This window comes from Fistularia commersonii, chromosome 1 (assembly GCF_037954325.1).
Source record: "Fistularia commersonii isolate RoL2024-O1a breed Wild chromosome 1, RoL_Fcom_v1.0, whole genome shotgun sequence".
Classification (NCBI taxonomy): domain Eukaryota; kingdom Metazoa; phylum Chordata; class Actinopteri; order Syngnathiformes; family Fistulariidae; genus Fistularia; species Fistularia commersonii.
In genome coordinates, this window is record NC_141284.1 from 17,447,541 (window position 1) to 17,475,420 (window position 27,880).

Here is a 27,880-nt window from a genome sequence, read left to right on the forward strand (position 1 = left end):
CAATGGCAGCTATTAAAAAAAAACAGATGTGGAGCCGCATGGCGAAACAGAGAGGACAGTGAGAGGAGGGAGGGGGGGACAGACGGAGAAAGATACGCTGAGATGTCTTGGGAGTCTGAGCAAGGAGGTGCAAGGGGGCCTTCAAGATGACTCACAAGGGAGAAGTTTGCCTAAAAATCTGTGATCGATATCTTCATTAACCTTGTTTGTTTTCTGATACTTCATCATTTATAATTAGTTGTCTTGTTGAGTCTGTTTCAGACAAAAATGCTGAATAAGAGTCGGACAAAACCCAACAGGTAGTTGTTTTTTTTCTGACTTCATCTAAACCCCACAAGCCCTTCAGTTGCCTAAACCCGCCATGGGATTCCACTCATTTCGATGCAGCAGGTAGTTTCGAAAAAAATTGTAATCTCACAAGTCATTGTGCCTTCTAAGTGAGTTTGTTGTTTTTTCAGTTACACATCAGTAGTTTTACAGAGAAAGAGTGGAAAGGCCTCGAAAGGTGCAGGAACCAGAGGCTGTGTTTAATGAGAGGACAAGGCAAACGAGACGGGCGACGGACGGCGAGCTGGATGTCTGTGTCTCCTTCACCGCCTGCTTGCCCTTCACCAATGCGCTGAGACAAAACAACAGAGAAGGGGAGCGCGTCCTGCTGTGGAGGAACACTGCCATCTACTGGCTGGGGGGGTCAGCACAGGCAGCGCCGCAGCCCCAAAGGTGCTGAAATCCCAAATGAAGGTCGTGGGTTTTCGCCTGAATCCACGGGGAGGAGGGGCTTAATGGTGTAAGGGAATCAGAGCTTCCCCTCCTCGTGGTTTATTCGTTGCACATTGTAAAATGTCGGGAAATTCGCAGAGAGACAGGAGGAGATCAGGCGATGCAGTATCAAGACGCCATATTGATTTTGTGCCGTTAAATCCACTCTACTGCTGAGGAGGCGACGGAGGAGACGTCTCATAGGCGAGGGCTTAGAGGAGTTCAGTCATGAAGGGGAGATGGAGGTGACGGAGACCAAAGGGCCGAATCAGAGTAAGAGACAGGAAACACCACAACCTTTAAAACGGTCCAGTGTTTCTCTGAACGCAGTTGCACTGAGTGAAATCAACCTGACGCACCCCCTTTGCTCCAGACTAGCAGGAAATATTGACAAAATGCAACCATTTTTTTGTGCGCACTGAGTGCAATAAATTGGATCTTGGATCTAAATTGTAATCTTTTTGAAAAAAAAAAAGCAGAATAGCATGGAATTGCTTGAAAAATGACACAAAAAATGATGTAAAATCTAGGGAGGGGTGTGTGGAGATTTAGCTTTCAAAAAGACAGGAGAATTAATAAAAATAACAGTGAAAAAGATAATACACACACACACACACACACACACACACACACACGCATATATAGTAGCATTTTAGTCAGTGAAAACACCCGGTTGACAGTAAAATGTCAGTTTAATAAGCACTAGCTGTTGTTGGCCACAGCCAAACCACACAAGCCTGCAATACAACTAACTGTTGCCGCTCAATTCCAGGTTGAAAAAAAAAAAACGAATTCCTTGCACCCCAAACCACACCCACAAAATTCCCAGCAACCCGTAAATCACACAGAAAACACATTGTGTGATTTTAAGTAAATAATTTGCATTTTATTGACTGACAAGTATTTGGTCCCCTACCAACCAGTAAGAATTGCAGCTCTCAAAGACCTATTAGTTCTTCTTGACGAAGCCCTCCTGTTCTTCACATCATTACCTGTATTAATGCACCAGTTTGAACTCCATACCAGTATAAAAGACACCCGTCAACACGCTCAAACAAAACTCCAACCTCTCCACAATGGCCAAGACCAAAGAGCTGTGTAAGGACATCGGGGATAAAATTGTAGACCTGCACAAGGCTGGGATGGGCTTCAGGACAATAGGCAAGCAGCTTGGTCAGAAGGTGAGAACTATTGGCACAATTATTAGAAAATGGAAGAAGTTCAAGATGTCTGTCAATCTCCCTTTGTCAGCGGCTCCACGCAAGACGTCACCACACAGGGCAGCAAGGAAGGTGAGGGATCAGCCCAGAACTACACAGCTGGACCTGGTCAATGACCTGAAGAGGGCTGGGACCACAGTCTCAAAGAAAACCATTAGTAACACACTACGCCGTCATGGATTAAAATCCTGCAGAGCACACAAGGTCCCCCTGCTCAAGCCAGCACATGTCCTGGCCTGTCTGAAGTTTGCCAATGACCATCTGGATGATCCAGAGGAGGAATGGAAGAAGGTCATGTGGTCTGATGAGACAATAATAGAGCTTTATGGTCTAAACTCCATTCACCGTGTTTGGAGGAAGAAGAAGGATGAGTACAACCACAAGGACACCATCCTAACCGTGAAGCATGGAAGTGGAAAGATCATTCTTTGGGGATGCTTTTCTGCAAAGGGGACGGGACGACTGCACCGTATTGAGGGGAGAATGGATGGGGCCGTGTATCGCAAGATCTCGGCCAACAACCTCCTTCCTTCAGCAAGAGCCTTGAAGATGGGTCGTGGCTGGGTCTTCCAGCATGACAACGACCCCAAACACGCAGCCTGGGCATCTAAGGAGTTGAGTTTGTAAGAAGCATCTCAAGATCCTGGAGTGGCCAAGCCAGTCTCCAAACCTGAACCCAATCGAAAATCTTTGGAGGGAGCTGAACGTCCATATTGCCCAGCGACTACCCCCAAAACCTGAAGGATCTGGAGAAAATCTGTCTGGAGCAGTGGACCGAAATCCCTGCTGCAGTGTGTGCAAACCTGGTCAAGAACTACAGGAAACGTCTGATCTCTGTAATTGCCAACAAAGGTTTCTGTACCAAATATGAAGTTTTGTTTTTTTCTGATGTATCAAATACATACGTCATGCAATAAAATGCAAATGAATTACTTAAAAATCATACAATGTGTTTGTCTGGATTTTTGGTTTAGATTCCATCACTCACAGTTGAAGAGTACCTGTGATAAAAACTACGGACCTCGACATGCTTTGCAAGTGGGAAGAGATGAAAAATCAGCCTTGTATCAAAACCTTGTTCTCTCAACTGTATATACATATATATACATGGCAAGAACATTCAAGACATTCAAGAACGAGAAACTGCTTGCCCTTTTACAAAAAATGTAAGATATTTATAAAAATGGGTAAAGTAAAAGTTGCTGGGAAAAAAATAAAATGACCTATTACTTTTTAGAAAAATTACCCAAAAAAGAAATAATCTAGCTGTATCAGCTACAATTTGTAAAGACAATACATTGAATATTATCCATAAGACCCTAGGAAATGTGGTGATAATAATCAGATACATTTCGCAAAAAAAGATAGATAGATAGATAGATAGATAGATAGATAGATAGATAGATAGATAGAGAGAGAGAGAGAGAGAGAGAGAGAGAGAGAGAGAGAGAGAGAGAGCGAGCATGAGTGTGTGTGTTTTGGGACTTAAGACACACTGAGAGGAAACACAAAGGTCAGACAGAAGCTGCACTGGATGATCTGCAGTCTGGACTTTATCTTGCAACACACAGACACATTTCCATAAACCTGAAGAGACACACACTCTCGGAATCATCTGTACATCACACACAAACACACACAAACACACACACACACACACCTCACATACCTGACAGACACAACAACTCTGATGAAATTACTTGACTGAGTGTGTGTCCATGCACACATCTCGCCTACAGATTAGTGTGCCTAATCTGCAGCCGTGTGTGTTCATACATTGTACACACCACATGCCTTATATATAGTCTAGCTGTATGTGTGTGTGTGTGTGTGTGTCTGTTCACATATCACCCACAGTTCACTATGTCCAATCCATAGATGTGTATGTTCATGCACCAGGTTCATACACATCTAATATACCAAGTGTATGTGTGCATTTGTGTCTTTGCGCATTTTTCTGGTTGTGTATGTATGTGCGTAGGTGTGTCTACGATGGAAACCTTGACCGATTGAACGGCAGTATGTTAATTACAACCATGACCCCTAGAAAAAATAAAAATAAAAACATCAATATGGCCAGCCCACACTTCTGCTGCTCGTTATGAAGGAGAGATGAAATCAAAAGTATTGATGAAGAGTTGGTGTCGGAGAGAAAGGGGGGTTGGGAGAAGAGGCAAGGAGACGGAAAGGAAAGGAAAGGAAAGGAGTGGAAATAAATACCAGGAAATTACTTAGGAAATGTGCTCAGAATTTTGAGGGAAATTGCACAAAAATTGCACAGAATCTGTTGGGACAGCTAATAGAAGAAATTGCAGAAAAAGCACATTCCAAATTTGTCCCCATCAATTGATAACAATTTAAGCAACAGAGTTCAAAAAGTCATCAAGAATTTTACTTTCACAATAAATGGAGACTATTTCCCCCAAAAAACACAATGAAATCAATTCCAGAAATCTTCCTATAAAATAATGGAATAATCGCCAGGAAAACTGAAATCACAAAAAAAAAAAGTAAGGGAATAACCTGCAGAGGATGGGGAAAATTGCTGAAAAAAAAGTTAAACAAATCATAAGATGTATTTTGTAAGACATCAGAAATACAAACTACAAATCTTTTAAGAAATTATGTGAACGTGAGCAAGAAATTCACAAAAAAAAGTTGACTTTTCCAACTGCCAAGGACATACTCCTGAAAAGCTATAAAATATGCTTTTATTTCTGTAATATTTATTTCAAATGCAGCCAGTTCGGCGGATCAAACTGCGGTCTCACCAACCTAAGTCAGCCTCACCAACCCGGCCTGAATGAGAAAAACATTCTACAATCTTTATTTATTTCCTTTCCTGTCTGTTGATGGTGGCTGCCCCCCTCCCTGGCCAATCAGGCAAGAGAGCTGTGTGTCCGCCTCCAGCTGTTCACACATTGGGCGTCGTGCAGCGGCAGACACTTCACGCTGAGACCGCCGGCACCCCGTATCATGTGATCAGATTGCGGGGACGTCCGTCTAACAGGCTCCACTACCTCTCTCGCTGCTGCTTTCTGAGAGTCATGGTGCTCGTCACGTGGCAGGAAGTTGGTCTCCCGCATTTGTTTACTTCCTGCCGGCAGCTCATGAACTTTCATGAAAGGAGCCGTGGGTTTCGCCTGCCGCCGAGGAAGCAGCACAGAGAACGAGGAGGGTCAAAGTCACGGCGGCGGAGAGGATGAGGAGGTGAAATATTCATGTACGACGGTGATGAAACAAGCGGGACAACGAGCCAAGATTAGTGTTTTAGAGGAATCGGAAAGTTTGTTTGAGGAGGTGGAAAAAAGAGCAGGGAAGAAGAGATTTGGAGCGGGCAGAAGCAAGGAGAGGAAAGTAAGTGATAATTACAGGATCTAATGGATCAGGAGTTCTTCCATCTTGAAATTAGACAATGAAACCATGTATATGTGCAAAATGACCCCATGAATAACAAAAAAAAGAATCAGAAAATAAGCTTGATTTTACATTGTGTAGGGAGTAGGACAACAAAAGTCTGCCCCCCTGAAAATGACTTTAAATTTATTATCCCCGCCACACACACGAAACCCATTCTAAATCAGTAACCTAACATGTAGAAAAAAAAGAAATCTAATCTCAAATCTCTGAAAAGGTTAACGAAACCAACAGAAAAATGATTAAGAAAAAAAACTTCAAGTAAATAGAGCATGAAATTTACTAAAAAGATCAGGAGATTATGAAAACATCAGGAGAGGCCGTTCATTCCGCTGATGAAATTTCTATATCCGACCACGAAGAGTTACTACCCTGACAGACAACGACTCTCCTCCTCCTCCTCCTCCTCCTCTTCCTCTCCCTCCTCCTCCTCTCCCTCCTCCACTCCATCCTTGTCCCTTGTTTTCAGCTGAGACGCTCAGGATGTTTCTCCACTTCCTCAACGAGGCGGCTCATCCATCGCAATGATTACATGCTGCTAATTAAGCAGCTAATCAGCTAATTACCCAGGAGCAGAGAGGAGCCGCAAGAGTGTGTGTGTGTGTGTGTGTGTGTGTGTGTGTGTGTGTGTGTGTCATGTAGGAGACAGCAATATTCTCTGACAGCTATTGACTGGTTACATTTATATTTTGGACATTTCTAGTGATTTTTTTTTGGCCCAATTTTATTTTTTCAATGTTTCTTCATTCAGTGATTGATGTCAGTTGACAGACAAATAAAATTAACATCAAATCTCAAAATGATGCCTGAACATCATCACAAAACCATGCAGGAAAAGCAAAACTTCTTTTTTAATCTTTTTGACAGCCCTCTATCCATGCTTGTGTTTTTTCTTGAATTCACAATTTGAATTTTTACTGATAAAACTGGTGAAAAAAAACACCTTAATACCAGAAAACACAAACTTTGAAAGAGGCTAAAGTCACAGGAGGACAACAGGAGGCTGTGACACTCCATCGGTGATGTAATTAATTCTGACCATGAATGTTGATGATAATTAAACCCATAACGTAACCGCGACGCCCTGTGATGGGGATCCAACCTCTGACCTTCTGGTCCATCACGTCATCAGAAAGGAGCCTCTCCTCCCCTGGTTAATCCCAGTTAAACCCCTAGACCTCCCGATCAGCCCCGCTACACTGATAATTTTTGGGGGAAACTGGAAGATTACGGAGTAAAAATAAAAATTTGTGAAAAAAACGGAAGAAATGAGAGATATTATGATTCTGATCGTCTTTGCGTTGCTAATTAACAGAGCCGCTGCAAGGAGAGGAAAATCCCGAGAGATATTGACATTTCGGCGTATTCGATATGACAGATATGACTGATTAGTTGGGCTGCAGCCTCATCAATAATCCGTCTGCCAATCAAACGTGACCTTTAGGAGCGAGTTGATGAATGAAGGGTCCGCCGGACGATCCGGTCGCAGCCCCTTCATCCATCATTGCGCCTTCGCTTCCTCTCAATCACAGAAAAAACTGCAAGCGCTTACTGCTCAAACTCTTTCTCTCCTCATGGAAAATTCAGTAACAGAGCGCCCTCTGGTGGTCTGGTCATATATGTTCTTTAGCCTCAGTGTAATAGGCCCATTGCAGCATCACAGAGCAAACAAAAGCATTTACATAAAATACCAAAGGTTATAAAGCACTTGAGAACAATAAGGAAAAGTAAAACAAAAAGGATGATTGTCTAGAGAGCAAAAATAATACAAACACTAAACATCTGAGAAGTGACGATCCAGATGATCTCCACTCAAATAGCGCTTTCATCACTTTGTTGTTCCAGAGCACTTCACACTGGATTTCACATTCACACACACGCTCACACACCAATGGCAGCAGAACTAACATCTGAGGCGCTGAAAAAACCCTCGGGTGTGGCTGGAGGGATCGGCGTCTTGCGCAAGGACACCTCAGCATGTGTACTAGAGGAGCTAGGGACTGAATCATAAACTATCCGAATGGAGGGGCACCCACTTTATCAACTGAGCCACAACCGCCCCGAGAAGTTAGAAAAATGAAGACAGTAAAAAAATGACATCAGACATTTCGTCAAAAAATAATGTTCAAAAAGTTGGTGATCTGACACAACAGACACCGTTCTCCTCAGGAATGTCAGCAAACCTCCGAGTGGCAGCAATCAGAAACGCGCAACCATACAGAACAAAGATATAGACGAACTGATCACGTATTCAAGAGAAGTAGATTGTAAAACGTTTTGGAAAAATATAAAATAGGGGCAAATATAAACAAAAGAAAAAAGAACTCAAATATCATACCTCTATCTTCCTCCAGATGTCAGGGTCTTTGTCTTGGCACTCAATGTCCTCCAGTAGCCGCTGCACCAAAGACGCACCTCCCTTTCTGTCCAGAGGAGGCGCTGTGAACTGCAGCCGGTCAGCCGACCGGCGATCCTCGTCCTCTGACTGCAGGTCGCTGAGCGGCCCCGACTCCAGGCTATCATCCAACGACGGCGCAATGTCACTGGAGGAGGAGGGACTGAATCGACCGAGGGGTTTCCGTCTGTGAGGAAGCTGAGAGCAGCAGGACGATGAGGAAAATGTTGGCAAGGATTCCCAGAAAAACTTCAAAATTATTTCTTTCCAATCAGCTAAAAGTAAAATCCCTCGACAGGAGCAACTTTCATAAATACCAGAAAAAAAACACCAAAAAACGTATAAATCAGCATGAAATAACCTAGAATTAGAAAAAAATGAACATTCCTAAAGGGAGTAAGAATATTACTCAGATAGCAACAATAAATGATCTCAAGCACAGCAAAAAAACTCAATTAAAGCCCTCGGGTTTTTGGAAAAATTTTGGAAAAATTGACCAGGAATAACATTAAAGATCACATGACCTACCGGTGGTGGGAGCGGAGAAGAGGGGCTGTCCTCGCCACTGTCACCCACCTCCCAGTCTGTGTTGAACTCTGTCAAATCCCAGTCGTCTACATCCTGCAAAGCTTCTTGGGAAGCGTCAACGTCGCCGACGCCGCCACCGGGCCTCTGAGGGAGGAGAAGGCCTTTAGCATCTTATATGCCTTTCACTTTAACATCACTGCACCGGATACAAAAATCAACCTCTAACTCTAGGCGTAAACAAAATTTGTAAACGTCTGATCAGGAAAGTTTCAGATTAATTCTTACTCTCAGAAATTAATTCCCATTCTGAGAATTCATGGGAAAAACTATTTGACTTGAAAGTCCAGGAGTTATAAAACATCAACGAAATTCAGCAAAACAAACAAAAAAAAAAATGCTCTGAGACTGAGAAAACATACCGAACATACAACTCAAAATAATCAAGTCTTAGATAATAATCAGAAAGAATCTTCAAGAAAAAAAAATCAAACAAAAACACACATTTCTTCATGGAGGATGAGTCATAAAACCACTTAAGAATCAGAGACAATAAATAAATAAGACAATAAAAGGCCAGAAATGACAGAAGTGGAGGAGGGACTCAAAAAAAAAAACTATCACTATCAAAATGGGTTCATTGCTAGTCAGCACTGCGAAATGCTGGTTACAAAGGGACAACATGAGACGGCTGAAGTCTGGGCCCCCTGGTGGCCAGAGGCAGACGGTACACTGCGTCTTTACCAGCGGGATGGACTGAGCCAGGCTCTCCAGGTTCAATGCCAACATCTCTGTCTTCCGCAGCTGATCAGGAAGCGCCAGGAACTCTTCTGAGCCGAACCAGTGTTCCCGGTCCTGGCTGGTCCTGGGAGAAACCTAAAGGGGGGGGGGGGGGCAAAGATGGTAATGTTTGTCACCTGTTACAATGACAACTTGTGGCTTCTCTCGTCACTGATTAGGTTAAAGCTGAGGGTTCAGAGTTTTTAGACATAATGTAAGAGAGACATTTATTTTTAAACATTTTTAATATTATTGTGTTCTGTCTATAACACTACAGATCCATCGACCATCTAAATCTATGATACATTAAAATCTTTAAGGGTAAATCCTAAAATCCTATATCACATGTATGTAAACCCCCCCAAAATTAAAAGTGAAAATCAGAAATCAGCTAAATAATGAAATAATCTAATAATAATAATGAAATAATGTATTTTGAGGACAAAAATCAAAGAATATGTCAATCAAAATATTATTTGAACATCAAAAAGAAAATCGTTGACCGGTCAGCAATAATTTGCGATGATATATATTCTTTATTTGTCTTTCTAAGGTCTTCAGAAAACAATTTTATTATTCTTTTATACTGATCACACCAGTCAACTGTTTATAATACCGCTGTTGTGATTATGATGATGTTAATTTTATGTAATAGTTTGTTTTATTTATTTTTATGAATGCAAGGTCATTTTAGGCAGATCCTTGCAAGTGACTGGTATAACAACATTATAGAAACTTTGCAAAAATATATTTTTAGAGGAATATTTTAGAAAAAGAAAACCAAGAAACCCAACCAGCCATTGACATAGCTGGATCAATGATCACGTTACTTCTTATCCCTCAGTTAAAGTCTCAGATTAAATGATCTACAGCCAAATAAGACTACCGTTACACTTTTTATCACATGAATGATTAATCCTACAAACAACTATTCATTACTTCAACTAATCATTTTGATGTTTAAATTATGTATCTTTGCATTTATTTGACAATTTCATATTAATATCTTGTCTTGCAATTTTAACATGTTTCCTGTCACAAAAAATAAATATGAAAAAAGTGATAAAAAAAAAAAACATTTTAAAGGAGGTTGAATGTGGAGATGTACAAACAGTGGAAAATAAAAAGTAATGACTCTATGACCCTAACAGAATGTTCCTCTCCATACAGAAGAAATAAAATGAAACAACATGAAGCCCCTACAGGACTGTCTCAGAAAATTAGAATATTGTGATAAAATTCTTTATCTTCTGTAATGCAATTAAAAAAAACAAAAAATACTTTTTCATGATATTCTAACATTTTGAGATAGGATTTTTGAGTTTTCATAAGATGTAAGCCATAATCGGCAATATTAAAATAATAAAAGGCTTGCAATATTTCACTTGATTTGTAATGAATCCAGAATGTATGACAGTTTTGCTTTTGTAATTGCATTACAGAAGATAAAGAACTTTATCACAATATTCTAATTTTCTGAGACAGTCCTGTACAATTGTTTTTAGAGAACACTGTCACCTTCTTTTCCTGACACTTCACTGTCCACGCTTTCTTCTTGTTGGCCGGAGGTCTTGGATCCGACTCTTCGCCACTCGCCTCCACATCCGAGGACGGGGCCTGCTGCCTCACAGGGGAAGGCAGGGAGGAGTCGGAGTCGCACTCACTGTGCATCTGCTGCCGGGAGGATGGGGAAGTATTGGTAGTCAGCACAGCTGCTGACAAGGTCCTCCAGTCCTCCTGGGGTCTTGGCTCACTTGCCTCCGAGCCCCCGGAGCTAGAAGTCATCACCTGATGGTCACAGAGTTAGAAAACGGAGGGTCAGGATTATCAACAAGTACACCTTTAAACACTAAACTGACAATGTGCCGTATAATTCTAGAGTGAAAAAAAGTGATCAAATCATCTACATAGAGATTCAAAGTAAATTATGTGTGCCATGAATATTCTATCCTGTGCCGCGATGGGTTCATCATTGATCCATTCATCCACTCTGTAGATTTTTCCCTGCTCAAACAGTGGGGTTCTGCAGCCAGTCTCAAGCAACATTGTGGTGAGAGGCTGAATTTAATCTAGGCTGGTCACTGGTCCGTATTGTCAATCAGAGTGGGCCTAATAGGGATATTGAGCTGTTAACTCTCTCAATCACACCGACAATTTAGTCTTCATTAGACTGTTTTTGGATTGTATTGAGATGGAGAACCGAGAGGGAACCCAAGCAGGCTAACATGGAGAACCCACCCACAGAAAGAGTCCAACAAATGGACTGCAACCATGAACCCGCTTACTCTATCAACCCACCATGCTGCCTCTTACTTATTTGAATTCATAATATTCATAATAAATATTTTTCAGACTTGATTCAAGAAGGGACATTTGCTGGAAAATATAAAAATCGAGTGCAGGTTAAGGGGTGTAGATAATAAATGAATGAATACAAAAATTGATTAAATTAAGAAAGATACACCAATATTAAGGTTGATTGCAATTGTATTTTGCCATTGCTACATAAATAGATTTTTTTCAGCATTTATTTTCATAAATATTTCTGTTCCTTTGAAGTTTCTCCTCCTCATAATGGTCAAGACACATTCGAGCGTTTGTAACAGGATCAGGCAAAACTAGATGAATTACCCAGATTTCAAAAGTAGCTATAAAAGAAAACAATAGCAAGCAGTACGATTAGACAATATCGTGCGCGAGCAGAGTTTCACACCTGGAGGCACCCAAAGGACTGTGACACGTTGTCTGGATAAACCAAGTCCAGCTCCAACCAGAACTTGTTTGGATCTGTGGGGTCCGTGAGGGAGGGGGAGCTGCTGCTGCTGAGCTCTGCCTGGGTCTGGGGGCCTGAAGGCGGGTTACTGCTCCTCACAGCTCCCCCAGGCTCATCTGGTCTGGCTCCTCCCTCTGAGAAGAAGGCAGCTCTCTTGGGGAGGGATGGCTGGGTCGGCGATGCCACAGCAGTGCTGTGACTCCCCCCCTGAAGTGGACGCTTTCCTCCTTCGCAGTGATTGGACATGGCGGAGGAGGGATCCTGGGGGGGCGGGTTGAGATCGGGTAAACTATTGTTGACTTTCTGATCAGGGAGCCCGGATTCTTCGCTCTCCTCTGGCTCCGGTTCTGTTTCTGGATCCAGACCCAGGTCCCGGTCTACTCCCTGAGGGTCGTCCTGGCTTGCCTGCCCCGGGCCGTCGGGTTCGTCACCGGGACTGTAGTCGCTTAGCTCGAAGGCAGTGATACCACAGTCTAAAGAAAAGTAATCCTGGCTGCAGCGGATGGTCAGCTGACCACAGTCGTCCACCTCCGTCAGAGCGTCCAGACGAGTCTAAGGATGTTTAGAACAGAACAGTGTCAATAGGCACCACTACATTTGAAACATCTGAGTTTGTAAGTATTCTGCTTGATCTCATCGATCTGCTTTGCAGACATTTCATATACATTATTACTATTTTTGGGATTCTCTTTGGGAGTGGTTGGGGCTGTATAGAATCAGGAGCGAGTCCATCAGAGGGACAACACGTTAGTCGTTTTAAAGATAAAGCCAGACTGAGATGGTTCGGTCATGTAGGTGGGATAATGAATATATTGGCGGATGGATGCTGAGGTAGGAACGGCCATACAGGAGGCAGAGAAGAAGACCAATGTGGAAGATTTATTGATGGAATGAAAGTGGACATGAAGTTATTTGGTGTGAGAGAAGAGGACACAGAGTAGGGTTAAATGGAGGGAGATGATTCGCTATTGGGACCCCTGACGGCGGCAGCCGGAAGAAACAGAAGGAGAACTTTGCTTTGTTGATAAATCTTGTTAAATCTTGTTTTGCTTCTCCTCCAATTCGAACTCCTCAACTCTGAACTTATTGATAGGATTTATCTACAATATTTCAACAAGGGTGACGTGACGTGAGAATCTTCACAAACTTCTTCTCAAAACACTTTCACGGTTCACAAATACGAGATCCCTATGATCTACTTGATGACTTACGTCTTACTTGCACTGCGCTACAGCCAACTTCTGCGGGTAGATTCACTTTGTCTGTTTATGCGAGCGTGTGTGAGCATGTGCGTGTGTTTTACCTCGTGCTGGTCCTGGCTGAAGGCCTGCAGGATGTCCGTCTGCCTGGTGAAATTTCCGTTTGAGTCCTGAAGCCCCTGCAGGAGGCGTTCTTTCAGCACCAGGACAGAGACCCTAAGCTGGTGCCACAGCAACTGCACGGTCCTGCACGACAGAAACCATCACCCAACCGTAACAACGACATACCCGCCACATACTCTGAACACACAGGTCACCTGATGTCCACGATGATGTTGACAGAGTAAGACAGTAGCTTCAGGGAGAACTCCGTCTCCAGCAGGGCATGGATCTGCTCCACATGGTCCGAAATGTCCTCGCATATGTCCTGCGACACACGGAAAACCAGTTGTGTCATCAATAAGTGGAATGACCACACACACAAACTCAGGCAGAAGCGTCCATCCCCGGCGTTAGTGTATCTGTGCTGTGTAAGACGGGAGAGACGGATGGGAAGCGGCAGTGCTGTGCTGTGTAAAGTTTCCTCATTTAAAAATGACTCACGGCCATGTGGGGCATCCAGACTGTGTGCGTGCGTGCGTGCATGTGAGTGTGTCATTCCGAGACGACTTCAGACAAAGGATCACCGGAGTAGATTAATGAAAACAAAACAAAAGGGTTAAAAATAAATTCCTGAAAGTATTCTTTTAGGTAATTTCTTAGCAATTCTATTGGACTTCAGGTCACTTCTATCTTTTTAGTTGATGTTCTGTTGATGTTCTGTTGAAGTTGATGTTCTGCAAATTCCTTTGAGATTTCCAAAAAACTTCCATCTGATTTTCAAGCACTTTTTGACTAACAATAAGAGGCTTTCCTTCATTTTTTTCAGGTAATTTGTCAGCTCATTTGGAGACTTCCACAGCGGATGTTATTATTAGATGACCTGAAAAGGCAGGGGACTTGGTGGTGAACTGCGGTTGGTCGGACACTTTAGAAGGATGTTGGGACGCTGAGTCACGAGCCGCTCGGCGACCTAGTGGACCTCCTGGCGGCTGTGTCCAAATATTTCAGAAAGTAGGTCAGATAACTGAGCTCAAGAATAAATCCCCCCCCATCGTCACTACTGTAACATTAAACACCAGGCCCAGTGGGACAACACTTGCAAACTCTAACCTCCAGGGGGGAGTCCAACTACAGTTTCATCTAAATACTTCTGCGGTGTCATTAACTCAAAGACTTTCTTGTTGTCTAGGACAATGTTGTTTCACTACTTTTCACATTTTTTTGTGAGTGTTTGTTTGTAGCAGATGATGTCTTGATTATTTAAAATTTTCAAGGTAATCCCTGTGTAATTTTTAGGATTGGACAATTTTTCATCATTTTGCAAACGTATAATCGATTCCTCGATGATTGTTGACCATTTTAACCAAATTTATTGCTGATTAGCTGGGAATTTTTTTTTTGACAATATTGAGGTTGTTACTCACTGACAGTATTTCTCAAGCATTTTCGGGCATATCCAGCTATATTTTAAGTTAGTTCCTGAGTATCTCTGATTTTTATGTAATCTTAGGCTAATGCCCAGGTTAGAATATTTCCTTCACTTGTCTGAAGGTGCCCCATCCTCCAGGTCACGGTCATGTCACCTCTCGTCTTTCACGTGAGCGTGAGTCCACCTCTGATCCAAAAGGCTTCTTCTGTTTTGAGGAACGGCTTCAAGTACAGTCAAGTTGCCCCAAAAGGTTTCCACAACAATATTTTCTTCAAAAAATTCAAGGTGGCATCCTTTATTTACAAGTTTATTCTTTTTTACGGCCAACTCTCACTGGTTGTCAGTGAATTTCTTGTTTGTATTATTTTTAAACTGAGCGAATTCCAAATTGCTGTTTGCTGTTTCACTGTCACAGGACTTCAAAAGATTAATTCTCAAATAAAAATATTTTGGAATAGAAAGTACGCTTTCTCTTTAGACAGAAACCCTTCATTTTCAGTTGATTTCAGGTCATTTATGGTAATTTCTTGGAACTTCAGAAGTGATTTCTTTTCCTAATTATTTGGACCAAATCTCCTGCTTGTCTTCAGGTGCTTTCTGTCTGGCTGACAAAGAATTAGCCTCATATCTAAGGATGATTTCAGGGATCTATGATGCTTTTTTTTGGAAATCTCTTCTGTGTTTGAGGGAACTTCTGCACATAGAATCCCCAAGAATCTAAAGTCCATCTCCCCTCCGGATAGAATTCCTCCTCTTTAGGGGCTTTGATGAAGCTGGGCTTGTGTAGCCGCGTCCCCGAAGACCTTCTTCGGGGTTCGCTCCGTCGTGCACAATTAGCCAATCCAACTCAAAGTGTGCGTTTTTATCCAGCGCTTTTATCTCTCACTCAAAGTCTGGAGGACGAAGCCTCGTCAAAAAAAAAAAAAATCCAATGGGAGATCAAGAGCGAGGGGCCGCAATTACACAAGTTCAAAGTTAAAACGCTCACTGTCCAGGTGACGCACGCAAAGCAGGCGGTGAAAAAAGTGACAGACAAACTGCAGGGGGGACGTCAGACACGAAATACAACCGGACGACTAATTCACTTATATAGATCCTCCAGATCTGTCATCTACCGTCAATATTGTTTCACAGTTTGCGTTCATGTGTGCATGCGTGCCTACGTGCGTGCGTGCGTGCGTGCTTGCACACACCAAAAATTTAATCATCAAAGTTCTTTCATGTTGTCCTAAAACAGCCGTGAAAACGTCACCATTGTCTTTCAGACACTTCAATAATTCCCACGCAGCTTTTAAATGCTAATACAGATGAACCCACATATAAGCATGTACACATGCACACACATACACGCGCACACACTCGCGTCTGACTGAATTAACACCAAGTCTGTCATTTGTGTCTGAAGTCAATTGTTAGAAGATCTTCAGTCAAGTCAGACTGTCCGAGCTAATGAGACCAAGTATGTGTGCGATTGCGTGTGTGTGCGCACGCTTGCATACACTTGTGTATGAAGCATTCTGAAGGACACTTTCTGTCCTGCTGCCCTCATTCTGCCACCAGTAAATAAATATCCATCAAATGTGAATGAGAGACAAATCAACGTGCATATTTCAGACTGAATTCGTATCCGTTACGTGCCGCTAAGATGGGAGTACCTGACTGAGGACACAAGGATGTGCCCTTCATTAGACCCCGTATGACACGAGGGGGGTCAGGCAAGGGAGTGCTCAGGGGAAAAATACACACTTTAATAGTTTAGCGTAACAGTATAACAAAATAACCCTGTTGTCCCCAATAAGACAGAACTACTCACTGTATGAAATGAACTTACTTTATTTACTAAATCTGGATGATTGCAAGATCCATAATGGCAGAGTTAAAGACATTTGACAGAGTCAAAACATGACAAAAGTATATTGATATTTATACCATTCAAAGTCATTTCTAACTCATCACCATAGCAGCAACAGACAACAACGACAATCCCAATGATGACATTCCCTGAACACAATAAGAAACATGAAGATTTTCTCCTCCTCCATTAAACCGAAAAAAATAACTGGACCAAACTTCAGGGACATTTCTGTTAATTTGACTGACAGTTGATTAACTCTGAAGGGCACTTTAGCCCCCAAGCAGGTTTCTATAACCCTGCTGAGCGGGAGCGACTGTGTTTTATATATATATATATACATATAAAGTTACGCAGAGACACACAGGCACACACTCTGCAAACCTGCTCACGTAAAGCCCGAGACATGGGCTGTCAATCATCCAGCCGCTTTTCTAATTGCCTAAAATCAATCTGAAGCTGGTCGACTCTTGCTTCAGCTCTGATCCCGCCTCGCCCTCATCAGCGGCAACATCAAGGGCTTCAGAGCAGTGCCACGCAAAACGGCCACGACAGGCTGGGCCTCGCGCGCGAGCCCATTCCGTCCAATAACCTTCATCGCCTCCACACGGCCCTTCAGCTTGCTGCTCTCTACCTTGGAGATCAAATGCTCCTTCTCCCAGTGGACTATTCAAATTAATGGACTTCAAAGATCCAGAGACCCGGAGCCGCCGTACAAAGACCTTTACTGTAATTCTCCTTTCAAAGAGCTGCATTCGGCCAAAACAACACCCCCAACTGCCGCAGGAACCGCTTCATATTGGCTACTGCAAATAACCAAGAAACCCCCTAAAATTCTGTTGAAAGTCACTTTAGATTAGCAGGAGTTTTTTTGGAAGAATGGGCAGGAAATTGTGTGATTGTTCAATAGTAGTGAGAAAGTAGCAGAAACTGACAAATTCAGTAGGAATTTCTTAAAAGAATTTCCAGCATATTGAAAAATTTTGCTTTTAGTTTACATTTTTCAAGAAACTCATTGAAATCCTTTACAAAGCTTACTGTCAAGTATTCAAGAAGTCTTTCGAAAGTCAATGTGAAATGACAAAAAAGTGACCGCAAGCTACGTTACAAATTAATTCAAATCGGTACAAAAATGAACGGTGCTCTGTCTAGTTTTGTGTAGGAGGATAAAACCTACTAACAAGAAATACACTAATGTCTAATGTCTACACAACAACCCCAGAATTGACGAAATGTATTGGATTATTATTGTTGTACATCCATCCATTGTCTACCGTTTATCCGACGCAGGGTCGCTGGGGAAGCAGGAGCCTATCCCAGCTGCCATTGGGTGAGAGGCAGGATACACCCTGGACCGGTTTCCGGGCGATCGCAGGGCCACATATACAGATAGACAACCATTATCTCTCATTTGCACATTTGGGCAATATTCTCATTGTTTCCAATCAACCTGCTGCATGATTTTGAGCTGCAGGAGGAAACTGGAGAACCCAGAGGAAACCCACGCAGACATGGGGAGACTATGCAAACTGGATTATTATTTAACTATTATTGGTTTAGAAACAACATTATATTGGTTTCAAAACCACAAGTAACCTTTCTTTCATTCTTCGACATTCACCTACACTGTGTCGCATTTGGATTCGATCCGGACAGATCACCTGTCAATCATCGGACCAAGTTCACTCCTTCACACAATCTGGAGTCATCAATGAATCTATTGGCTGTTGCAGGACTGCGGAGAGGAATACGGAGAACCTTGAGAGAACCCGTGCAGAAGAACATGGAGAGCCCACACAGAGAGATCCCAGAGACACCTAATAAGAACCAGGGACCTTCTTGGCGGGAGGTAAGAGAGCCAACCCTGCACTGCTGTGGTCCCCAGTGTTTAGGATTAAACACTGGATTATCCCTGGGATTAAACACTGGGGGATAAAACACTGGGGATAAATTTACAGTTCAATTAATAAGCTCCAATAAGCTCCATTAACAAACCACTCCTCTCCTGCTATTGCTACTAGAAAGTTTTTTGTCTCTTCATCTGCTGTATTTATCCTCCTGCACTGAGGTTCCAAGCACAATAACTAAATCCAACGGTGTCTGAAAGTTTGCCAGCATACATTTCATCCAACTGACACACATCTTGTGTGTGTAGAAAACCAACAAAACAAATTAAAACAATTAGAATACAGCGTCACTTTTTAGAGCCAGACAAAAAAGACCTTGATACTGACACACTTTCCAAAATGTTCTTTCAGCAGGATTCTCTTTTTGACTGATTTTAAGTAGAGAAATAGTTGAAAAAACAGCATTCTTACCTATCTGTGTTTTTTTATTCCAGCAACTCTCCTCGTGTCAGTCAATGTGCCTCAAACTAACGACAGTGTCCATGTGAGCACTGGTGACCCACTGACTCTGCAGCAGACTGTATATGTGTGTGTGTGTGTGTGTGTGTGTGTGTGTGTGTGTGTGTGTGTTTATGGGGGATGGGTGAGGTCAGCCCAAAAATAACTTCCCAACTGTTGTTGCCCCTCCCCTCCTGAACACCCTCTGACAGAAGCGGGTCACTAGAAACCCACCAAACACATACATACCAACATCACATTGACTTTTCAGCGCAAGATTTTGGTTATCCAGGTAAGAGGTGAGCAACTGTTATTGGTACAATTCCGGCCTGGACTCGAAGTTTTATATGTGTTTTTTATAGGGTGACAACCCTTGTAGTGCAGACCGGGGTCGGACACCCAAAGTTGTATGAGCGTCTGTTCGGTCGAGGGTGTCTTATTGTCTGTCCAGGTGTGTTATCATCAACCAGGTGAGTTATCGGGAACAACCCGGGTATATTGAAGTACTAAGAGTCGTAGGTCTCATTATAACTTGTAACATTAAGTCTTGAGTTGACTGTCAAAAAACGTCCTTGCAGTCTAAATCTTAAGCTTTTATACACCGAGGGATGAATGTCACACACACGCACAGGCGCGCACACACACACACACACACACACACACACACTACACCACAGCAGCTGCCAGCGGGTGACAGGAAGGAGAGTGTGAAGGTTAAAACTATTGCCTGAGGAAAATAAAAGTCTGAAGACACAGTTTCTTTTATTTATTTTATTTATGCTTTTTAACCTGTCTTTAGCTGATAATGAAAAATGAGGTAAACATGCCGCTGGTCTCCACGGTTAAATTAAAACCTGCCATTGTGTGGACGTTAACATTTCTATGACCCCCACAATAACCTCTCCCTACGAAATGCTTTTAACTTTGCTGTTGTTTTACTGTTTTACTTACTTTTAATAATTTGACAGACGTCTGCTATTGTCGCTTTTCAATGACCTTTCCTGTGTTTCAGTCTCTAAAACCATTTCCAGAGTCCGGCATCTTATCAGTAACTTCTGAAGCGACGCCTGTTGTTTGTTTGAAAGGCGATGTATAAATAAAGGTTGATTGTTTGTAGTTCCTCTCTGACACCTTCAACAGCTTCCTGGCACTGAATCTTTGAACTGAAAAAGAACAGTTTAACCCGGTGACACCTTTCCGTCTTTTTTACTTTCATCCTATCTTCTTTCTTTATTCCTGTCTTCCTCACTTCTGCCTATCAGTCTTTCTTCCATCTCTCCTCCCCTCTTGCACCTGTCTCATGTCCTCTGTCCTTCTGTCCATCCTTCCTCCTGTCCTTCCTCCACTTGTCATTCCCTTCAACTGTAGTCCGTCCTCTGACATGCTTCTACCCTTCTTCCCCGATCCTGTCCCTTCTTTACTTTTCCTCCTATTGTCCCTCTCCCTTCTATCTTGTCCTGCTCCCTTGTCCTACACGACCCCCGGATTCCAGGTGCGGCGGCGGTGCGGTGACATCATCAGACAGGAATATCCCATCAGACTTCTCAAGTAAAATAAAGTCCAGCTGTCCTGAATCATTGAAACCGATCACGTGTCAGACACATGATGGATATTATAACAGCCCAACAGAATCTCAACTGTCTCACACACATCTATTAAAATTATCTCATGTTGTTAGGACTGAAAACTTCATGATCTTATCCACTGTTGGATTATAAGACTATTAATATGGACTTGTGAGACATTTCTTTTGTTTCTCCCCCCTTGTGTCCTTAACCTTGCCTTTTCCTTTGTCCTTCCAATCCATGCTACTTTTCCTCTTCAATCCCTCCATAACTGCATCTTTCATCTTGCGCGCCTTCCTTTCTGCTGCCGTTCTTTTCTCATGTCTGTCCTCCTTTCCCACGTCCCGCGTGTATTTCCTTCCTTCTACCTGTCTATTTTTTTCCTTTACTCCATCCGACGCTCCTTCCACCCCCACCCCACTTAGTTCCTTTCCTTCCTCGATGAGTAAAAACCAAAAAGATTTTTTGACTCAGCAACTCGTGTGTCTGAGTTGTGTAACGTGAGCTCAGCCTTCAAGGAACGTGCGGGCGTGTATGTGTGTGTGTGTGTGTGTGTGTGTGTGTGTGTGTGTGTGTGTGTGTGTGTGTGTGCGCGCTTTCATCGGTTTTAGTGTGTGTTTGTTGTTAAAGGCAGTAGCCTAATCCTGTCAGAGCAGGACATTCACCAAGCAGCTGTTACACACACACCGCCTGCAGCCTGATGCTAAGAGTGTCTGCGGGTCTGACATACCAACACAGACTCTCTCTCTAAAACAGACACACACACACAAAGACTCACACACACTCTCTCTCTCTTTCTCTCTCTCTCTCTCTCTTACACACACACACACACACACACACATACAACAAACCCGAAATAATTTCCCAGAGTCACAGAGGACAGTTAGCTCAGGGGAAAAACACTGCAGGCAAAAAAGACATGTAGAAGCTGACAGAGTGGATAAAGAGTGGGAGAGAGTGCATGATGAAGAGCAGAAAACAAAGAGGAGAAAACACTGCAGGCCCGAGTGTCTTCACAGAAATTTTGCCCTTTATTATCTCGGTCACTGCTGTGCCAAGATTTAGTCAAAGAAAGACCGGGTGAAGCCAACAAGGACGCGGTACAGGGGGCCCTGCTGTCTGATCTATCAGTCTGAGGCCAACTGCAGTCAGAATCTTTAGTGTCACTGTTTATGTTTATTCAACATGTTAATTTCAGACACAAGCCCACGCACAAAGGTATGGAAATATTTAGAATGAAATATATCAACATGGTATTGTATTTTCATTCCAGGAAAGATATCTGAATCTTGAAACCCTGACAAATTTATTGTTATACTTTAAAAAAAATATTAAAATCCTTGAAGTAAATACTAAAAGGTTCTATCTGTAAATCATATAATTTGTTTCGAAAAAAGATTACGAACAATATCTGGTTGCATTGAGGGTGGATCTTAAATTTAAAATCATCATCTTATCCTCTAACAAAGTTTTTGCTTTGAGATTTGGCGGTTGTTACTCAGTTAGTAAAGCGGGTGTCCCTCCTATCGAATGGTTGGCGGTGAGTGAGTGCATGTGTGGATGTTTGAACGAGAAATCAATTGTGAACCCCTTTGGAACCGAAAGCTGATAAAAAGACCTACATAAGTGGGGATGCTTTTACCATTTACTGATTCTTTGAATGCAATAATCCAATAAATGGCTGATTATTGGCACAACTGCATATTGGTGTCATATTTTGACTCCAGTGTTGCTAAAAATCTGTTGTGATTCAGAACATCGCCACAAGATAGAGCTGTTGACCACGGACAAGAAAGTCACAGGCTGCTGGGAAAGCAACAGAAACATGCACTGAACACTTACTCAGTGACTGAATACATAAGAAATTCCAATTATATACTTAAACACCTAGAAATACTTAATTAGATATGTTTCAAAAAATATCACTAGATTTGAATGCATCGTTTTTTGTGATTCTGTACTTTTTCCTCAAATTAACCATTTTCAACAAAAAATATTTCTTCATATAAAATCCTCAACCTCAGTTTGTCAGTGAGTCACGAAAGTCAGTTGTAATGGTGGTCGCCACCCGTTCCCCATTCCAGTGTTGGTTCATACTGGTTTTCTTGTTCTCCATTTGCTTGTCAAGAGTCAGGTTTGTTGGTTTGGGGATTTTGTCATTCAGTGTTTAGTCTGGTCCTGACAAAAATGATCTAAGAGAGCCCTTGCAAAGAAAACATTTGAAAATAACAAGTTAACAAATTAAGACTGTTAATGTGTTTAATATTTCAAATTTATACAGTTTAGGAAAATATTTATCTCGAGGTTTTTGGAAATCTTTTCTCAGAAACAAGACCTGACTGTTGGCCACTGACTCATGACAGCCACCAGAGGACGCAGCTGCACGATCAACTGGTAAGTGGTTGACCACTTTCTCACAAAGTGATAGGCAACAGAATGTAGCTGATAAAAAATATATATTGTGTATAAATATTCAACTGAGGTAAAACTTAACTTAAACTTCAATATGACTTTGTTAGAGCCCAAAATAATTAATGTGTGTCCATCCATCCAGCTTTTGCCACTTATTAAAGATTCGGTTCGCAGGGCAGCAGATGAAGCGTGAAGACTCAGATTTCTGTGTCCTCGACCAGTTCTTCCGGGGGAATCCCTCGTCGTTACCAGACCGGCCAAGGGACATGGTTTCTCCAGCATTTCCCCTGGGTGCCTCCTCCCAGGGGGATCGCCCTGCAACACCTGGTGCCAAGGGTGCATATGCACACTCTTGTGGCTGAATATGGTCATTGTTATGGACAGTCTGTGACAAGCACAGAAGTCCAATAACAAAACACTGCTCGGGCTTATATCGAGGGGGCTGTACCTCCCAATCGCATCCTTCCAGCTGTCACTGTCATTTCCCACCTGAGCGTTAAGTCCCCCAGTGGAATAAGAGTCCCCGGTGGGAGAGCTCTCTAACAGCTCCTCCAAGGATTCCGAAAAGGGTGGCCGGTCAGAACTGCTGAGGGTTAAATCGCAGCGTACAGGCCAAGTCAGGGGGCAATAAATACGCCCGCACCTGCTGTGCTCCTCCCTGGGGGTAACTCCAGTGTGGAAAAAAGTCCAGCTCCTCTCGAGGAGAAAGGTTCTAGCGACCAAGCTGTGCATCAGGGCGAGTCTAACTATGTCCAGCTCAGATTTGGATGATGTTCCAAGAGCCCGCTTTTGCTTCTGTCAACGGACTGCGCCACCACCCAGTTCACACTAAACCCGACCCGCTTGGCCCCGCCGACAGATAGCAATTCCATGGGAAAATTATGAATTCATTTATTCATTATTAATTGTATGATGGTGTTTTAATTTCACATTCTCAAGATCATTCATAACACTAATAATTCGCTGCCTCTTTATTTGGAGAGATTATATCAACATTCGCTCAAATAAAGGTGTAGTTTAGCTATTGTTTGAAGGTAAAGGATCAATAGTATTTATTACACTCATTTATGATCATATTTTTTTTATTGTTCATTATTGTTATTATTTCAATGCAGCCTCAGGGGGGACACAGGCCAGCTAGTTTGGGAATCTTTACTTCACTTTATCATACCTGGAACCTTTGGTTTCAATGGAGTAAAAAAAAACCTGACAGAAATATTTTCCTTTGTCTGAAACAGATAACCTTGTGAAAGAGTGTGTTAAGACTGAAAACGTAGGTGAAGTTGTGAGTTTTATCATGACTCAGCTAGAACAAGAGCATGCGCATGTGTATGTGTGTGTGTGTGTGTGTGTGTGTGTGTGTGTGTGTGTGTGTGTGTGTGTGTGTGTGTGGCTCATTGCAGCTGCCATATTTTATTGAGGGAAAAAGAGGACAGACAGAAACTGCAGGATAAGAGCTGTGGAGACATTTTACATTGTCATTCCTGCTTCCATGGTGGGGCCTGCTGATACCCCAGTGTTAAAAGAGAACTTGGGATCTGCAACAATATCAGGACATCAGCAAAAAATGAAAAATAAAATGGGGGAAATGCATTTGAAGAATAAATCGGACAAAGGGAACGTCATCAAAATCCAAAGATAAAAAAAATCAAAGTCAGTACTAAAAATTCTAGGCAATATACCTATAAGGATAAAAATGTGCAAAAAAAAAGAGAAGTAAATGAAAAAGGATGAGAAACATACAGAAATAGCACCCAAAATAATTGGAAAATTAGCCTAAGAAAAGTTAAAGCTGAAAAACAATCCTAAAGATCTTTAGAGGGACAGAACAGTCAGTAAGTAGTTGTTCTGCTGCACAACCCGTCTGAGAACACCTGCAGGACGACTTCATAGCCTCCGTGGCTCGTTCAGAAGCCTAGCACATTCAAATGCCCCCGACCTCCTCTTCTTCCCCATACAGGTCTTTAATTTGAGGGTTTGAAGGGAGAAGAAATCGGAGGCTTAGGGCTGAATATCTGAGGGCTGTTATATAAATAAATGAAGCCCGGCCTTATATAACAACAAGGGGATGGGAGGGCATTTTGGGAAATTTAGCAGCAGAGACCAAGCAGCAGACTGGAGTGACGGTGTGAAACAGGAAGAAACATCGCTTTATGTTTTCACCTGGAATGACTTTCACTTTTTTATTATGTGATCATCAGATCACATCACTGCTTTATGAGTGAAAAGCATTTAAACGACACAAGTGTGAATTTCAAATGACGAGAAACCATCCAAAGAATGAACTGAAGTATAAATTAATCAAGAAACGATACGTGAGATTTAAAAACAGCCAAATAGTCAGCAAGATATTACGAAACTTTTATAGAGCTTTTGAGAAAAGAATGAAGCGATTATGTGAGAATGACCTTGAAATTGCTGTAAATTTAGAAAGCAATAAACTGATTTACTATCAGAAATAAATGTTCAAGAATTGTTATAGAAACTGACAAAAGTAAGTCTCAAAATCTGAGGAATCTCAAAGACAACCCCCATCATGCTCAAAGAGTGGATTCCTGGCAGCATCAGTGCACGAAGGTGCTTTTAATCTGCAATTCAGTTTGGTACAACCCTCCACTGAGTGTAATATGTGCAATTGGTGCACACACACACACAGGCACACACACGCAGGCACACATAAGCAGGAGGAACCAAGGTGACGCCTACCTTGAGTTGCACTAGATGCACATCTACATGTCTGTTTTCACTGTCTTGTCCAGCCGAGTGTGTGAGCTGCGTGACCCGGTCGCTCGTAGCCCGGAGCCACGTCTCGATCTCCGGTAGGTGGAGGACGACCTTCCAATCTGCACCCGTGTGGAGGGGGGGAGGCTTCTTTGACCTGCACCAATATGCATCCAATGCATCTAGTTAGTTCCCAGTAGTTGCGTAATTAACTACTAAAAATTACACTCATGTACAAACGTAGTACTAATTACCACATACGTGTGAGTTGTTGAAGTAATGACTACCAATGTGGTAATCACAACTCCATACCCGTGTAATGACCTGATAACTACCAATCTTCTCATTTATAATGCCAGAAACCACCACAAAGTACTCATTTAATAATCTTGACGTTGATGTAGTTTTGCCATAAACTACTTAATGCAACACCGCACTTGATTTATAATGCAGTCATTTTCAATTTTTAACCATATGATAATTTGGTAATGACTACAAAAGCTCTAACAGTAATGTGGTAACAGAAAGCATACTAATGTAATCAACTGGTCATAATTTGTGTACAATAATACAGTAATGATATATTACAGGTAAACCCACGCAAACAATAATGTAGAAATTACAGTTATTTTTTAAATTAATCGAAGTAGCACTTTTTAGTACTTTTGTAATAACATAGTGACTACTTCTCGCATAATAACGGACACCTTCTGTAATGACTGCTAAAAAGTATTCATGTAACACTCTGGTAAAGACAAAAAAATAATTGGGATGTATTTTATCAACCAGAATTCATACCTGTGGGCCGAGTCTCGCCCGAGCGGAACCCCTCCCATGGACAGGGTGCTGGGCCCCGGAAAGGCCCCCCCATCCTGGGGATGGAGGTCCTGCTCCAGGCCTACGACACCCGGGGAGGTGGAGGTGTCGGGGTCCAGGGTCGGGGTGACGGATGTGACCATCGGGGACGGAGGCTCAGGAGCCACAGGAGAAAGAGTCAGGACACTCATGTTGACAGAGAGTGATGGAGATTCAGGGATCGGAGAGACACAGAACAGTTTTCACGGGACACACCTGGAGGGACGGAGCGGAACATAGAGTCAGATCAGAGGGCAAAAATGAAAACAACCATCAGGAAAAGATTAAACAAATGTTTTACCTCTTACCCGAGAGGTTTCTTTTGTTCAAGCCTCTCGATGAGGTCAAATGTCTTCAAGGGAAGAAATCAAGTACAGTTGCCGCGATAAGATTTGGACAAGCTTTACATTAATGGTAATTTCCAGAATTACCCTTTAAGCAAACAGCAAACATTGCTCTTAGAACCGTCTTCCATCAAGACTGTTCGGCTTCATTTTCAGGTGTTGATAAAAGTGATAACAGCTGCATACCATCAGATGATAACTAAATTGAACCATGGGCCTGGCTGTGTTTCCTGGTTGGCGACATGTTCTACTGACATATTATATCGTATAAACACAATGGGGTTGCAATGATGGTCTCTCATTAAACTGGCTTCAGATTTATATCAATCAACCTGTAGGTGGCAACAGATTCAAGACATTAGGCCAAGAAGCTGGTGACTAATATCCCAGTTGGACTGAACCACTTCACTGAGCCCCTGGGGGCAAATAAAGGTCAGCTGGAGCAAGCCGTAAGCCTGTTAGAGGTCTATGACGGTGACTTTTGAGGCTGCGCGGCCAAAATCCAAAAGCTGAAAAACACAAAGTGACAGACATAAATTTCCCTGCTCTCCTCGGATGAAGTGATGAAACGACTGTTCGACGCGTCTTCTAAAGATGAAAAGTTCAAACTCACACAAGTTTCTGGCCAGGTATTGATACTCTACCTCTGAACAGCTATTAGCTTAGCTTCTAGCCCAAACAGACAAACTGAGTGACGGGTCTCCATATCCATAGCTGCATCTACACTTCCTCTCAGTCTGTTTGCTAGATTGTCCCGATGTCAGATGTTCAGTTTATTTATTTGTTTGTTTGTTTATTCAAAACAGTTTTATTTATGTTTATTCATGCTTACTGTTCTACTGGTCTGCTAGAACAAACCAGGAAACACATCTCCATCCAGAGATAGGACCCTTGGCCTTGGGTTTGGTTCTATACACGATGCCCTTATTTTCAAAAATTTCTGTTGGACTTTCAAGGAGTTGCTGCTGCTCTGTGCCCTTAAAGCCTCTCATGGCATGGATTTATCTGATTTTAAGTTGAGTTAACTTCAGTCCCCCTCCACATGGGCTTCAAGCAGAGGAGAATCTCTGCTGTCCCATCTGATGTCACATCATCATCACTGCGATCATTCATTCATGCTGCCGAAGCTTCTACAAAAATTGTAGAGTCTATACTCTGTTTGCTGCAAACAGAGTACAGACTCTATA

At 42.4% G+C, this 27,880-nt stretch overlaps 1 protein-coding gene and 1 long non-coding RNA gene across 3 annotated transcripts in view; one reads left to right on the forward strand and one right to left on the reverse strand.

The window, feature by feature from the left end:
* Positions 1-27,880, reverse strand: part of akap6 (A kinase (PRKA) anchor protein 6) — a 154,968-nt gene that overhangs the window by 115,479 nt on the left and 11,609 nt on the right. The window contains exons 2-10 of one of the 2 annotated variants that reach the window (XM_086151937.1): positions 26,293-26,565; positions 25,480-25,651; positions 13,386-13,495; positions 13,173-13,314; positions 11,810-12,421; positions 10,615-10,884; positions 9,061-9,192; positions 8,368-8,463; positions 7,735-7,989 (exon numbers count right to left, since the gene is read on the reverse strand). In XM_086151937.1, the coding sequence (XP_086008063.1) occupies positions 7,735-7,989; positions 8,368-8,463; positions 9,061-9,192; positions 10,615-10,884; positions 11,810-12,421; positions 13,173-13,314; positions 13,386-13,495; positions 25,480-25,651; positions 26,293-26,501 (1,998 nt within the window). In that variant the 5' untranslated portion in view covers positions 26,502-26,565. Of the gene's footprint in view, positions 1-7,734; positions 7,990-8,319; positions 8,464-9,060; positions 9,193-10,614; positions 10,885-11,809; positions 12,422-13,172; positions 13,315-13,385; positions 13,496-25,479; positions 25,652-26,292; positions 26,566-27,880 lie in introns of both variants that reach the window. The other variant, XM_086151928.1, reaches the window with a different exon arrangement.
* LOC147237652 (uncharacterized) lies at positions 12,433-22,751 on the forward strand. The gene is made up of 3 exons (XR_015106570.1): positions 12,433-12,483; positions 18,185-18,300; positions 22,688-22,751. It is a non-coding gene; the product is annotated as an uncharacterized LOC147237652 (long non-coding RNA).